Source organism: Dipodomys ordii, unplaced genomic scaffold (genome assembly GCF_000151885.1).
Source record: "Dipodomys ordii isolate 6190 unplaced genomic scaffold, Dord_2.0 Scaffold25, whole genome shotgun sequence".
NCBI classification, from domain to species: Eukaryota; Metazoa; Chordata; class Mammalia; order Rodentia; family Heteromyidae; genus Dipodomys; species Dipodomys ordii.
Window position 1 is genome coordinate 8,886,315 of NW_012267241.1, and position 14,545 is coordinate 8,900,859.

The 14,545-nt window shown below is 44.1% G+C and overlaps 2 protein-coding genes across 3 annotated transcripts in view; both read right to left on the minus strand.

The window, feature by feature from the left end:
- The window catches only part of Mocos (molybdenum cofactor sulfurase), a 46,260-nt gene extending 40,572 nt beyond the window's left edge, over nt 1–5,688 (minus strand). The window contains exons 1-2 of the mRNA XM_013014851.1: nt 5,547–5,688; nt 788–877 (exon numbers count right to left, since the gene is read on the minus strand). Coding sequence (XP_012870305.1) covers nt 788–877; nt 5,547–5,688 — 232 coding nt within the window. The remainder of the gene's footprint in view (nt 1–787; nt 878–5,546) is intronic.
- Nucleotides 5,689–11,654: 5,966 nt separating this feature from the next.
- The window catches only part of Elp2 (elongator acetyltransferase complex subunit 2), a 35,317-nt gene continuing 32,426 nt past the window's right edge, over nt 11,655–14,545 (minus strand). Inside the window, exon 21 of one of the 2 annotated variants that reach the window (XM_013014914.1) lies at nt 11,655–13,171. In XM_013014914.1, coding sequence (XP_012870368.1) covers nt 13,015–13,171 — 157 coding nt within the window. In that variant the 3' untranslated portion in view covers nt 11,655–13,014. The remainder of the gene's footprint in view (nt 13,172–14,545) is intronic. The other variant, XM_013014913.1, reaches the window with a different exon arrangement.

Sequence of the window (14,545 nt, forward strand, 5' to 3'; positions counted from 1 at the left end):
GTGGACACTGCCCAAAGGCTTTCTCCTCCTCTTGCTCCAGTAAGTTGTGTCTCACCCTCCTACTTCCCATCTATAGCCAAAAAAAAAAATTCCTTGATATGAACTGTCACCCCGCTGGCACTACAAATATAGATTCCCTGATACCAAGCACCTTTGCTCACAATCCTTCACACAGTTGGTAATTATATTTATTTGGAGATCACTTAAGATCTTCCAAGACTAGATCAAAGTCTCTATGAAGGAAGAGACTGTGCTTATTTTGTTCACTACATTGACAAGCTGCACACACCATGAGACCCAATAAACGTTTTTGGAATGGATCGGTGGGTGGGTGGATGAATGAACAGCAGCATCTTATCACACAGCGGCTTCACTATATAGTCACAAACATCAAAGACTGCATTTGCAGTCTCTTATACCTTTCATGACACGACACCTTCTGCTGGAAGTGACTCGTATGTCCCTGAGCCAGAATTTTGCATCATATATGATTGTGACTGAAAATAACACTGGGTGCTTGCCTGACTCATGATCAGTATGGTCTCCTCCAAGATTTTTTTAACTTTCTTGTTCATTCTGTTTGTTTGTTTGTGAGACAAAGAGTCTTACTATGTAACCCAGGATGGCCTAGAATTTGCAATCCTCCTGCCTCAGTCTCAAGTGCTGGCATTACCCATGTGTGCCACCATTTCCAGCCTGGCTTCTATTAATTAATCCAAAACAATTAAATAGAGATGTATCAACTGCATATAGGTGGCTAAAATTAGTGTGGGTGAACTGTATTTACCATAAACATTTTCCATGAGATCCTTAGTGAAGCTTGTGAGCTGGCTCTGGGGGAACAAGGTGGCTCCGGCATGATCAAGGTAAACAGTTCCTGAAAAACAACAACAATAAATATACATTGCATATAATAGACAATGTTACCTTGGATATCCTCATATGCGGGTCACTTTACAAAAGTGTGGATATTTATAAAATAAATATCCAGAAGAGAAATGACAATAAATACAGTAGCAGGATGCTTTTCATAAGTTGTCCGGTCATTTCATCTAGATCTGGTTTGTTTGATCCAGACCAGTGCCTATTCAGAGAGATTCAACATTACACCAGGCTGCTAGCATCCTGCCTCCAGATATGTCCTTCTTAATGCAGGTATAGGCCTGGTCCTACCCTCCACTGTTCTATGACTTTTTGTTGTCGGTGGTGGTCATGGGGCTTGAACTCAGAGCCTGAGCGCTGTCCCTGAGCTTTTTTCCTCAAGGCTAGTACTCTACCACTTTGAGCCATAGCTCCACTTCTAATTTTCTGGAGGTTAACTGGAGATGAGTCTCATGGACTTTCCTGCTAGGCTGGCTTTGAACCATGATCCTCAGATCTCAGACTCCTAACTAGGATTACAGGTGTGACCACCAGCACCCAGCTTGTTTTATGACCTTCACTCTGCAAGCACCTTCCTTACTAGCCAGCTCTCTTAGGAACCAGCATCTGCATCCCACACAAAGAAGGAGTTGCCCAGCAGACATCGTGATTAATAAAGATGCAGCCATTTCCCACCATGACTCATGCCCTCTTCAGGAAGTTGAGTGTCTTGCTACAAGCTGAGCCCTGGTTCTGTTCTTCCCAAACTGCTCCATAGCCCTCAATCCTACCACAGCTGCCAGAGGGTGAACAGCCCTCCCAGGCTCTCCTCTGGAGAGATAAAAGCAATCTAGCAGCTAACCAGATTAGCAAATACTAAATTAGGGGTGTCAGGCAGGGCAACAAGCTATTGGCACATGGCTGGTAATGGGTAAACTGGTAACACTTATTTATGTAATAGCCAATTGTCAATATCAGAGCCACTTAAAAGTACATATTCTTTGACTAGCCATTTCTTTTCTGGGTATTTATCTTATAAATATCCACACTTTCATAAAGTGACCTGCATAGGAGGGTATTCAAAGCAACATTATCTATAATAACAAATGGTTGAAAGTAGCTTCAGCATCCAACAACCCAGATTTAAAATAAAGAACTGCTGGCCACTCATCTAGTACTCTGTAAGTGCTGACATGGAATAAACTCTGAGATGAAGCACACACAATGTGAACCACACATTTATTCTTTTATTCACCTAACAATTTTTTTTGCATTTATGTAGGATGGTTTGTTTGCTAGGAGCAGTTTTATTGCGATATAATTCATATACCAAAATCTTCACAGCATACCATTTAGCAGGGTTGAATATGTTTATGGCATTACCCAACCATCAGCAGTATCTAATTTTAGAACATTTACATTGATCTCCATTCCCATTACCTATCACATCCATTCACATAATAGCAAATGTATCCAACTTCACTCTTCTTTATGGTTGAAAGTGTGAGTATACAACATTTTGTTTATCCAGTTATGAACATTTATCTTCTATTTGTCTAATACAATGCTATTATAAATATTAGTATACAAATTCTCATGTGAACTTGTGTTTTGTACCTTTCCTTTTTTGCTTTTTTTTTTCTGTGTTTTATACCAGGGCTTGAACTCCAGGCCCCAGCACGTTTTTTTTTTTTTTTTTAACTGTGGCATGCATCTCCTATATTTATTTATTTTCTTTCTTTTTTTCTGTTTTTTTTCTTTTCCTTTCTTTTCTTTTTTTCTTTTTTCTTTCTTATTTATTTTTATTTAATTGTGAAAATGCCATACCCTGGCACTCTTGCTTGGCTTTTTCCTCCCAATGTTGGTGTTCTACCATTTGAGCCACAGCTCTACTTCTGGCATTTTGCTGGCAAATTGGAGGTAAGAGTCTCTAAGACTTTTCTACCCACGCTGGTTTCAAACTGTGATCCTCAGATCTTAACCACCTGAGTAGCTAGGATTGCAGGCATGCACCATCAGGTGTTTTTTATTTTGATATTCAGTGTTTCTCTTGTCATTGTCATTGTCACTTGAATTTTTTGGTGTCATAAGAAATAATTGCCTAAGAAGTGCCTGATGACTTATTATTTTTTCCCTAAGAGATTTACTTTTTTCTCTTATATTGTCTTTGATCAATATTGAGTTGATTTTTTTAATACAATGTGAAGCAGGCCATCACTGTATGGGTTTATCTCTGGACTTATAATTCAGCTATCTTTAGTATTGTTTGCATGCCAATACCTCACTGTCTTGATGAATCTAATTTTGTAGTAAGTTCTGAAGCCCAGAAGTGTTCATCTTCCAATGTAGTTCTTTCTCAAGAGTGCTTAAGCCATTCCTCTTCTTTATATTTCTATATGAATTTTAGGAATAATGTATTAATTTCAGCAAAAAGGTAGTTGGAATGACTTCTAATAGGTAGAGCAAAGTTTGTCTATATGCTAAATTAGATCAATAAGGATTTAAACATTAACTCATTAAATTGGGCATGATTTTAGCTTAAAATGGATCTATTAATATGTGTTTCAAAATTATGCTATATTGTGTTAGATAAAACATATGAAATACTTTCAAAAACACTTGTTCTTTTTTCCTCTTATACTAACATTAGTTTTCTGTTCCTTTTTGTTGTTGTTTGCTTTGGTTTTTATTTTGAGGCATACTTTATGTAGCCTAAGTTGGCTTTGAACTCACGATCTTCCTGCTTTAGCCTCTTCAAGTATGAGGAACTTGTACAGCCACATGTTTCTTTAAACATTTTGATAGTCATATATCTTAAATAAATTTATAAAATTTGTTTCAGCTGTGTGCCAGTGGTTCACACCTATAGTCCTAACTACTCAGGAGGCTGCGATCTGAGGGTCACGGTTGGAAGCCAATCCAAGCAGTAAAGTCAACAAGATGCTTGTCTCCAATTAACCATCAAAAAGCTGGATGTGGAGCTGTGGCTCAAGTGGTAGAGGGTTAGCCCTGAGCAAAGAAGCTCAGGGACAGAGCCCAGGCACTGATTTCAATCCCCAGCACCACCCCAATATATGAATGCACACATACACACATGCACACACAAAAAATAATAACTTCCAGTAGGGGAAAAAGTAGCTGGTATTCTGATAAGACTTGCTTTGAATATGCAGCTCAGTAGAGGAAACACTGTCTTCTTAACAATGACAATTTCCACATTGCAGAGAATTGCACTCAATAAAGGACACGCACCACTACCACAAGCACAGATGTTAAAGGGCTCGGAAGACCACTCTGGGGTCCTGGCTGCCACATCTTCATTTTTCAGTTGCACTTGAGAGAACAAGTTCTGTCCTCCAAGGGAAAGACTGGAACTGGAATGGGGAGGGACCCAGAACACACCTTTACTTTTCAGCCAAATGGGGTGGAGGAAGCCAGCTGGAGGGGATTTAAGAGATTAGGGAGGGAGGTGTGGCGCTGAAATAATCACCTACTGAATAAAACAGGCTCTGGGATTTGCTCCCAGAAAAGGAAAGTGAGAGTCCCTCTCCCCTCCCCCTCCCTCCCCCCCTCGGCACCTGTGTGAGGTCAGTATCAGACTCCTTTTCTGCGTGGTTAGAAAAGGAGAAAAAAGAGAGAATGTAGAGGGGCTGTCCCCAGCTGACTGCTACCTGGAAGAATGGGGTGGTGATAATGAGGCAGGTACAGATCCAGGGGGCGATCCCTCCTGGCTCTCGCTACCTATTGATGAAAGACCCAAAACCCTCAAAGCGCACACACAAAATAGCATTCACAGCACCAGGAAAGGGCCGCAGCTCTAAGCCCCGTTGACAGGTCAGCGGTCCCCTATTCGACTGAAAGAAAGAAACCCAGGTTCCCTAACCCAGGGCCGGCCCCTGCCCCTCCGCCCCCCCCCCCCCCGTCTGATCACCACCAAGCGGTTCTGCGGCTCAGTGAAATCCCTCCAGTCAAGGTCCCTAGACCAAGGCCGAGTCCTGAACCTGAAGCCGTGGGCTGGCGTCGGGCCACGGGCAAATCGAGCTTGATTGGCAATTCAGGCAGCAGGTTCTGCCACTCAGAACGCAAATGGCACAGCTCGCTAGTTTCTCCGGTCGCTACCAAGAAGAGCCTCGGGCATGTTGTTCTGGGAAAGAACTTAAAAAAAGAAAATGTGGCTTCCAATGCAGAAGTTCCAAGTGGGCCATCCCAAGGGAATCCAAGTGCATCCTTTGCCCGGCCCCTGTCGGGCAGTCCAGCCTCGGAGTCCCAGCGCTGCGCGCGGGCCGCCCTCGCACCACCACTCCGGCCCTTTGGGGCAGCGATCGGAGCGAACGCGCAACATCCTGAATTTCGTAACTGGCTGCGTCGGGGCCTTTAGAGTCCGGGATCGCAGCGCAGCAGATGGGGGGTTGGGGGGTGCGGGGAATCCTAGGCCCTGACCGTAGCAGGAGTGCCAAGGTGAGAAGGAACGGCCACTTCGCTCCCGACCCACTCCCAAACTCAAGGAGCACTAAGCGAGTGGCCTGGGACCTCGGGCACCCACAACCATGAATCCGCCTTGTGGACACATCCCTCCCATTCTCTCCAGTTAAAATGCCTCCCAAAGGAGACAGTGCCGCTTCCACGTGGGTTCCATAACCCCCCACCCACCCACCCCCACGCGCGTCCCCGCCGGCCCGTCTCACCTGCCAGCCGACCGAACTCCCTCTCCCGCAGCTGGCTCAGGCTGCGCGAGCCGTAGCCGTAGGCGAGGCGCGGCTTGCTCAAGGCTCGGAACCGCTGGAAAGACAGCAGCTGGGCCTCGGGATCTGCCGCGGGGCCAGCCATGGTCCGAGATCGCCGGCCGCCGCGCAGTCCGGGCCCGGCCTGCCCGAGAACCGCACTGGGCGGGCGAGAGGCGACTCCGCCCCGACCGCGCCCCCGAGGCGGGCGGCCCGGGGACTCGGGTCGAGGGCCGAGGGGCGGCGCCGGGAGGACTGGCTCGCCCGGGCCCGCAGCGGTGCGCTGCCTCACCGAGTTTCACTTCGGTCCGACTTCCTCCCACCTGGGGACAAGGGGAACGAGCGTCCGATTTTGTTGTCTTAGAAAATAAAAAAAGAAACCTCCCAAATGGAGCCCTCAGAGCTGCACCCCGCCCACCGAGACACCTGCTCTGCAAAGTTGCAAAGTTCTCCAAGTTGTACGGGCGTCCCTGGGAAGGCAGGTTGGAGACGCGATGACGTGCCCGATCCTGCTGGGCATTCAAAACCCTGGGGTTCTCCCGGCACCCCCGGAAGGGACCTGGCTGGGGAGGGCGGGCGGGACTTTTGCCCGCAGGCTGCGCCCCGGTGGGGCGTGTACTTGGTGTTGCCAAGAGTGCAGCTGAACCAAGGGCAGGCAAGGAAAAGGAGTGCACTGCCTAGTAAGTTTCTCGAGGGTGATCAAGGTTGGAATAGCTAAGCTGGGGTGCCACCGACTCCGGCAAAACTCCTCCTCTGCTCTGCTCTCCAGCCCGCACTTAGGGCGACCGGGTCGGAGCGACTGCGTCCCCCGGTGCGGGTCCTCACGCACCGCGGCCTGGCGAACCCACAGATGGGAAATTCAGGGGCTGGGAGGTGGCAGCGGCAGGAGAGTGGCGGTAAGTAGCTCAAGCGCGAGCCCAGGTTCGGGATACCAGGTGCGCAGAACGGTGTGGCTGGAGACCAGGTAAGACGAACCCAGACGAGGCACTGGATGAGGAACCGAATTTGGGAAGGCAGCAGCGCCGAACCAGGAGGAGGGAGATCAGATGGGAGGGCGGAGTTCGGTTGCAGGCTTGGCAGAGGACCCAAGCCTGGAGTTTAGGAGTGGGTCCCGGTGGAACAGAGTAGAAAGTGGGCCACGCCCCAATGCCACAGCCTGCGCGGTGGCCAGGACCCGGGACACCCAGGGTGTCAGCCATCTCCTCACTGCTGCCTGCCTGTCAGAGATGGCTGTAAGTCCTAGCGAGGTACAGCTGAGACCCAGCCATACAGAAATGATTCAAGCACAATGGAGGTTCTGAAGGATTGGCTCAGGATGCTGCGACTGGGAGATTAGTAGTACGGGGAGGACCCTGTGTATGGAAGGAGACTATTATGAAGCTCCCATCTGGACATTTTGCATTGAAAGATTTGAACTCAGGACAGGTGCTCTACCTCTTGAGCCACTCCTCCAGCCCCAATACATGGTCATATCTAAATGGAGATTCAGACCCAGGACAGAGCATCTGGGGTTGGAGCCATTTGGAGGGCTGTGGAGAGGGCACCTCAGAAACTCAGGAAAGAGGGAAGAGGCTAGAGAAAACCACAGTGAGTGGCTTTAAAGGGTTGTACCTCATGCCACAGATAAAAGAGAGCCAAAGAATGACACCTTGACAGTATCTGGGACTAAGAGGCTATGTGGAAGGAATAGCACTGAATGTGCTGGTTAGGGGCTGCATGGTGACTTAAGTTGACACAGAGAAAGGCAGCTGGATTTTAATGGCCAATTCTTGAATGGTGAAGAAGGGTAGACCAGCCTTTTGGCATAATCTTGAAGGAAGTAGAGGGGGCTGCAATTATGAATCAAACTTCTTGCCAAATTGTCAGGGTGTGGTGATGGGTGTTTCTAAAAAGGCTCCAAGTTGGTCAGATAATGAAACTAATTTAGTATTTCCTGCTACAGTGAAATGCACATTCTCTAACAGGAGAACCTGTAGTATCAGAGCAGCAGGAAGTCAGAAGAAGGAGTGGAAGTTCACGCAGAGGAGCAGGTTTTTGTCTAAGTCTCACTATGCGCTCCAGTAGAGGCAAGACCAGAAGCCCTGAAAACTTCCTCCCCTGGAGTGATTCAAGACCTTTTCAATGAATAGAAGCTAAAAGGACAGCTTGGAATTATGACATATTTGGAAAAAAAGAATCCATTATATTAATATTCATAATGCTCAAGACAACAAAACCCCAACAGTACTAGCAGACCACAGGGCTGAGAGGATGGGTGGATCCAAAAGCAAGCAGCTTCCTCAAGTTGTTTTCTTGAGTTTGTTTCTCCCTAAGTTCATTCAGAAGCAGGTCCACTGAGCCAGTCCAACCTCTCCCTGGTCATTTCTCTGGGAACACCTCACCTCTTTCTCTTTGCCCCCAACTTTTTATATCATTCTGCAAATATTATGTTGTGCTAGATGCTATGGATAAAAAGAAAACCATCTTCATCAAACTCTAACACTGAGGGAATAGCTCAGTGGTACAGTGCTTTCCCAGCATACACGAGTCCCTGGATTGGATCCCCAGCACCAAAAGAAAGAAAAAGAGAAGAAAAGGGGAAATAAAGGGAGAAAGAACAGAAGGGGAAAGGAGGAAAAGAGGGGTTAGGGGAGCCAGCTGATGTTCATGCTTAGGCTTTATACTGAACTTGAATTGTTTGCTCATGCAGTATCCATTGGCCCTCTGCTCTTGGTTTGGACAGAGCCAACCATGAGGTCCCTGGCCCTGCGTCCAGATCCAGAGCAGGTCATCTCACAGCCCGTTAGCTCAGATGGGCAAGCCACTCACTGTGACTTTCTTTCCTACCGTGATTAGTTAAGAAATGGTCCCATCAGTATAGTCTTCATGTTTAGAGATTATTCCCATTGATAGCAGCAAGGAAGTATGTAATCTTGGGATCTGCTTGCTCCCTTTTTATAACCTTGACAGTGAGGGAGAAAAGCCTGTGGAGAAAGCGGACACCAAGAGGACAGAATAGCAACAAAAATAAATGACTGATGTCTAACTGTATCTTGGGTATCAGACAAGCATTTTTAATGCATTGTTTCATTTCCTAGCTTCTCCCCATGCTTAGTATGGCCACAAAACTAAATTCTGGCCAAAGAGAGTGGGCAGAAATGTGTGGGACTTCCAAGAAACTTCCTTGAAGTTTGAGACAGTGAAGGTGACTAGCTTAATCAATGATGACACCATCCGCTCAGGTTCCCTTCTAATAAAGCCACGGGCTGGCCATCACAGGTTGTCTTGCTAATAGGATTCTTCTGGCTAGGCATAGCATGAGGATGGCCTTTCTGTCTTTAGAGGAGTCTAAATTCACTTCCATAATTTGCTAGGAGCTAAAGATGATCCATCGTCATAAAGGCCAGAAAACCTATATTATCTGTAAGGACCTCATGAAGCCAGGAATAAAGCAGCAACAAAAGCAGATAGAAGCTGGGCGCTGGTGGCTACGCCTGTAATCATAGCTACTCAGGAGGCTGAGATCTGAGGATCATGGTTCAAAGTTGGCCCGGGCAGGAAAGACTGTGAGACTCTTGTCCCCAATAAACCACCAGAAAACTGGAAGTGGTGCTGTAGCTCAAGTGGTAGAGCGCTCGCCTTGAGCTGAAGTGCTGAGGGACAACGTCCAAGCCGAGTTCAAGCCCCATGACCGAGAAAAAAAAAGCAGACAGAGTACCCTGCTCCTAGTACTCTGCTAGTGTCCATGGGGTATTTTGCTATTATAGATTCTGGGATTTATTACAAGTATTACACAAAAAAATAATAAAAGCCTATTTGGGGGAAAGATTCTAGAAGATAGTGACCTCAGGAGCCACACACTTGTGGTAGTCATCATGGCATGGCCTATGTTCTAGATTAAGGGATTAGTTGTGTTGCAGTGTTTCCCAAGAGCTTTAGGGTCCACCACAACCACCTGAGGTTTGTTCCGTGATTCCTAGTCCTACGCATGGGGAGTATATTTATGAGGTTGGCCTGAGGCCTGAGAATTATGGTGCTGTCCTGTACCAGTGATGCTGCCAGCCAGCAGACAACTTGAATTAAGTGGAACTTGGAAGAAGTGTAGTCTCAGCATCCCTCCCCACACCCACTGAATGCAAATCCCCTAGAGTTAAGGCCCAGCAATCTGTTTTTAACCAGCCTTCCAGGAGAACTTCAGGAGTATCTGCAGCATTCTGAAACTGTCTCTCATGAACCATATGAGTAGCTCAGTAGAGAATGAGAACAGGTCAGTAAGGGAAGGTCTCTTCTAAACAGTCTAGGATTCTAGTGTTGCCAAGATTTCTAATGTAAATGGGAAAATGATTCTGTATGTGAACACTTACTGAATGGCATTTCACAAGTGATTACTGATAAAGATGCTCCGGAACAACTTTAGAAAATTGTCAGCTTGGTTGAGTTATATGCTGGAAAAGGCTCTAAAGGACTAAGTTGGTGGTTGAAATCTGCTCTGGGATCCTGCATGAACTGGAATCACAACAAAGCCCCGTGAGCCAATGTAGGCCAGGTTTTTAGCAGATAAGCAGGAAGATGGTACTTTAGGGTAGGACAGGCTAGTCTAAGGATGGGGAAGCTCAGATACTCATTGCTTTGGTACACACATGCTCATTAACACCACCCCCCCTCCTCCAGCTGAGGGAATAAGGCAAGAATATAGACTAGAACTAAATTGTCCATCTGCCCTAGCCACATGAATAGACTTGAAATGTGGATTGTTTCAAAAGATTCAGACTCTAAGAATAAAGCAGCCCATAGATACGTATGTATATATGTACATATATATATATATATATAGGTATATGTAGATATCTGCACATAAATATGTACATTTTTGTATTAGTGTAAATTTGTGTATCTGTACATATATGTGTACATATGTATATGAATTTTTCCCTCCTTTCTACTGAATGCTAATCAAACACTCAATGATTTTTTTTTTTTGTATTGATAATGAAGTAAGGTCAGGTCTGGCTGGTGCCATATTGGCCACATGGTGAATTATAGGTCTGGCATCTTGTCTTCATGCTGGGGGAAGGAAACTGCCCCCCCCTCCAATCATGGCCTCCCAGGTAATGGGCATGCCCGACCCCTGGAGGCAGGGGCAGGCACTCAGCTGATAGGTTACTGAATCTGTCAGTCCAGTGCCTAGGACTAGGAATTTCCTGAGGATCTGCCCCCTTTGCCAACCTATTTAGGCCCCGACCAACCTAGCCACTGGACTTCATGCCACTTGTGTCTCTGTGATTGTGTCCTGTGTCCTGGCTCATCTCCACCATCATGGAGTTCCAATTCAGCTCTCCATTGGAGCTGAATTGGCTTGTTGGTATTGTTTTTGTTATTTTCTTTCCCATTTTTTTTTTTTGGTCCCATTGTGGGGCCTGAACTCTGGGCCTGGGCGCTGTCCCTCAGCTCTTCAGCTCAAGGCTAGTGCTCTACCACTTGAGCCACAGCACCACTTCTGGCTTTTTTCTTATGTGGTACTAAGGAATCGAACCCAGGGCCTCATGCATGCAAGGCAAGGGCTCTACCACTGAGCCACCTTCCCAGCCCCATTTCTTTCCTTTTTAGCATGCTTACTAGTTATGTGTATTTGCGTGTTGTATGTATTTGCGTGCTGCAGCCTTTGTAACAACTGGCGGCCTGCAGCCTATTAATTCCAGTATTCTATATTTTAAAATGTGGCTTCTGGGATGATTTACCTTACAACAACAAAGTCCTTCAACATATGTGGGAGATTCATTCCAGAATCTGATAGATGCCTAATTCCAAGGATGTTCAAATCCTTTATATAAAAGGCTGTAGTATTTGCATGTAACTTAAGATTTATATTACCTATTACAGTATAAATGCTATGTTTTTCATTTTTCAGAGAATAACCACAAGAAAAGTTTGCACACATTAAGAAAAGATTCAACTTTCTCCTCTCCAAACATTTTCAATACATGATTGGTTCATCAATGGATGTGGAACCCATAGAGAGCCAACAATAACTGATGTAATACATATGTAATTAAACTCACACAATACTCCTACTGTACTAAAAGAAAGTTCCATCTAGAAAGTATGACTAAACTCCTTTGGAAGAAATACATGCTAGACCATGGCATCCCACCACAAAATCCTCACCTGCCTTCTTTCAGTGTGTTCAACATGCCAGAAGTAACTGTGTCCCAGCCAGTGAGGCAAATGCCACTTTAACAGCAGTTCCAGGATACCTCTGAAAACTCTCATCACCCCTAACTTCTCCCTATACAAAGCCCAATCTCTAATCTCCATCTGTCCTGACCTATGTCTAACCCTCAGCCGGCACACCCAACATTGTTTCTATTGCCTTCTTCTTCCCTCTACCTCCTCCCTGGGAACATACATCCTGCATTCTCCTGGCTTTATCCAGCACATAAATTCAGATGACCTGGAACTCATTTCTCAGCAATTAAATCTATCATTTTAAGAGTCAGGATATTGTATTTAAGTAAACCCCTAAAAGAAGAATCCATGTGCCTTTATAGCATAAAGAACAGGACAACATGACAAATTTCTAGAATGTAAATACTAGGAAGAACAGGTCAAGACAGTTAAAATACTGGGTGTGGTGTGTTTATAAAGAATGCTATGATAAAAATAATATTGGTTTCCTTTTTTATTTTCCATATCTTTCCTCTGAAGAGGACAATAAATAATTGTGAAGAGTCCTAAAAAGAATGCTGTAGTCAGGATATTGTTTGAATGTGTTCCTCAAAGGCTCCATGAACTGGAATTTTGGTCCTCAATGTGGTGATGTTCATGTTGAGAAATGCCTGAACTTTTAAGAAGTGAGGCCTACTGGGAGGTAATAAGGCCTGTAAGAGGAACTATTACTTTTTTAACAGGGATAATTTATCTCTGAGGTGCGTTCTCATGAGAAGGTACTGTTCTGAGTATCAGCCTAACCATGTGAAGAAAAACCACTGTGATTCTATCTACCATGAGGCTGTCACTAGTACAGAGGAGATGCCAGGGCCAGGCCCTTGGACCTTCATAGCTCTTGAATTTCATAAACTTCCTTTCTTTATAAAGTATCCAGCCTGATTTTGTTATAGCAACACAAAATGGATTAAGACAAGGAGGCAAATGAAAAGGCCCCAAAAGAACACAAAACCAGGCAAATTTGGTCAGGAAGAAAAAAAAATGTTCTTATTCTGGGACACACAGAGGCAAGTCAAAGAATCTCAGAAAAGTATAAGCAAAGTTCTGGATATCTGTGTGTATTTTACATATCAGAAAAGAGTCCTTAGCTTTCATCAGATTTTAAGGCTCTCAAATAGGATCATTGTTATCTCACAAATAAAAATCAATTCAATCTTGAAGTAGATAAAGGTGGAGTATTTACATGAGTGTTTTAATACAACAGTGATTGTGTGTGGTTCTGAGTCCATCACAGTGCACATTTGTTAACTCTGTATATCTTCACAGTGTGATCTTCACCACAACTTGCCAAATGGAGCCAGTCACCATCTTCTTCTTCACTCTGTTTGGTTTTTCCATTGCAATTCTTCCAGCATAATTTCTTGATAGCAAGTGTATGACTTTGGCTGAAATCAAGACAGAGAATTAAAGTAGGCCACAACTACACAATATTTTACCAGATGCTTTCCCATATGCTAATGTAATTAGTTAAAAAAAATTAAAGTGTATTGATTTTTAATATCATCAGCAATACTTTAGCAACTTTATTTTACTTGGAAAATATATTACTCTATTTACTTTTAAAATGATCAGACTAAATATCTTACTTACTGCCCTTGACACCAAAAAGAGCAAGAAACAGACACTGAATTTCTGTTGAATGTTGTTTTAGTGATTAATTTATGAAATAACTAAACCAGTATTTCAGATAACAATACTGTATCTTTTTCTGAGAATTTCATCATTATTATATATTCTAGATTATCTTTCTGACATCTCTGTGAGATGAACTGACTTCTACACACATTTTTACCACTGAGTAATGAGATAACAGAATGAACTATATCATGTAAGAGTCTTGGCCTTCACTATGACTACTACAGTATATGATATTGATAGTCCTTTCCCCACTAAAAGACAGGTCTAGATTGTTACCAAATGAAGATCAGTAATAAATCTCCATGAAAATACAACATCCTCTATAAACTTAACCTGCAAACATCCCCAAAACAAAATGAACTGAAAGCTCCAGGTAGGTTTTAAAGTAGTAAACACTGGAAACAATACCACAATTTGCTTTACATTTTCAGATGCTGAAAGCTCCTGTCACCAAATGTAATCTCAAGATAAAAAGAAAAATTGGGTTAGCTTCTTAAGAGGATAAGATTTATAACTGTGGTTTGAAGCCAACCACGTAGAAAACTCCATGAGATCTTCAATTTTAATTGTATTTATTGATTGATTTGATGCCAATACTGGGGCTTGAAGTCAGAGCCTGGACACTGTCCTTAACTTTTTTACTTAAGGCTGGTGTCCTACCACTTGAGCCACAGACTTCTGGCTTCTTTGTGGCAGTATATAAGCAACATAAAAGGAGGAAAAAGAGAAGTAAGGGGAGCCTGGCGAGAAAAGAATTTTCAAATGATTGGCATATGTAGTATCAAAGGATTTCTATCTTCAGTAAGTAAATAGAACAAACTATTTCAACTGCTAACGTCACTAACAAAGAGATGGGAGCAAGACCATGAGAGCTACAATAATAAAAGCAGATGGGCTGGGCAGGTGGCTCCGTGGTAGAACGCTTGCCTTGCAAAAAAAGCAGAATCTAATTTTAATATATCACAATAATTATAAGGTATACAAACATGCTTGGCTGATATGAAAACAGACTTCACCAGATGAAATAGCTTGAAAAAGACATATGCTCACAAATATCTCTCCATTAAGCCATTCACTCTGCATTACTGTATTGCTATATGGAATTATATCTTAAATTATAT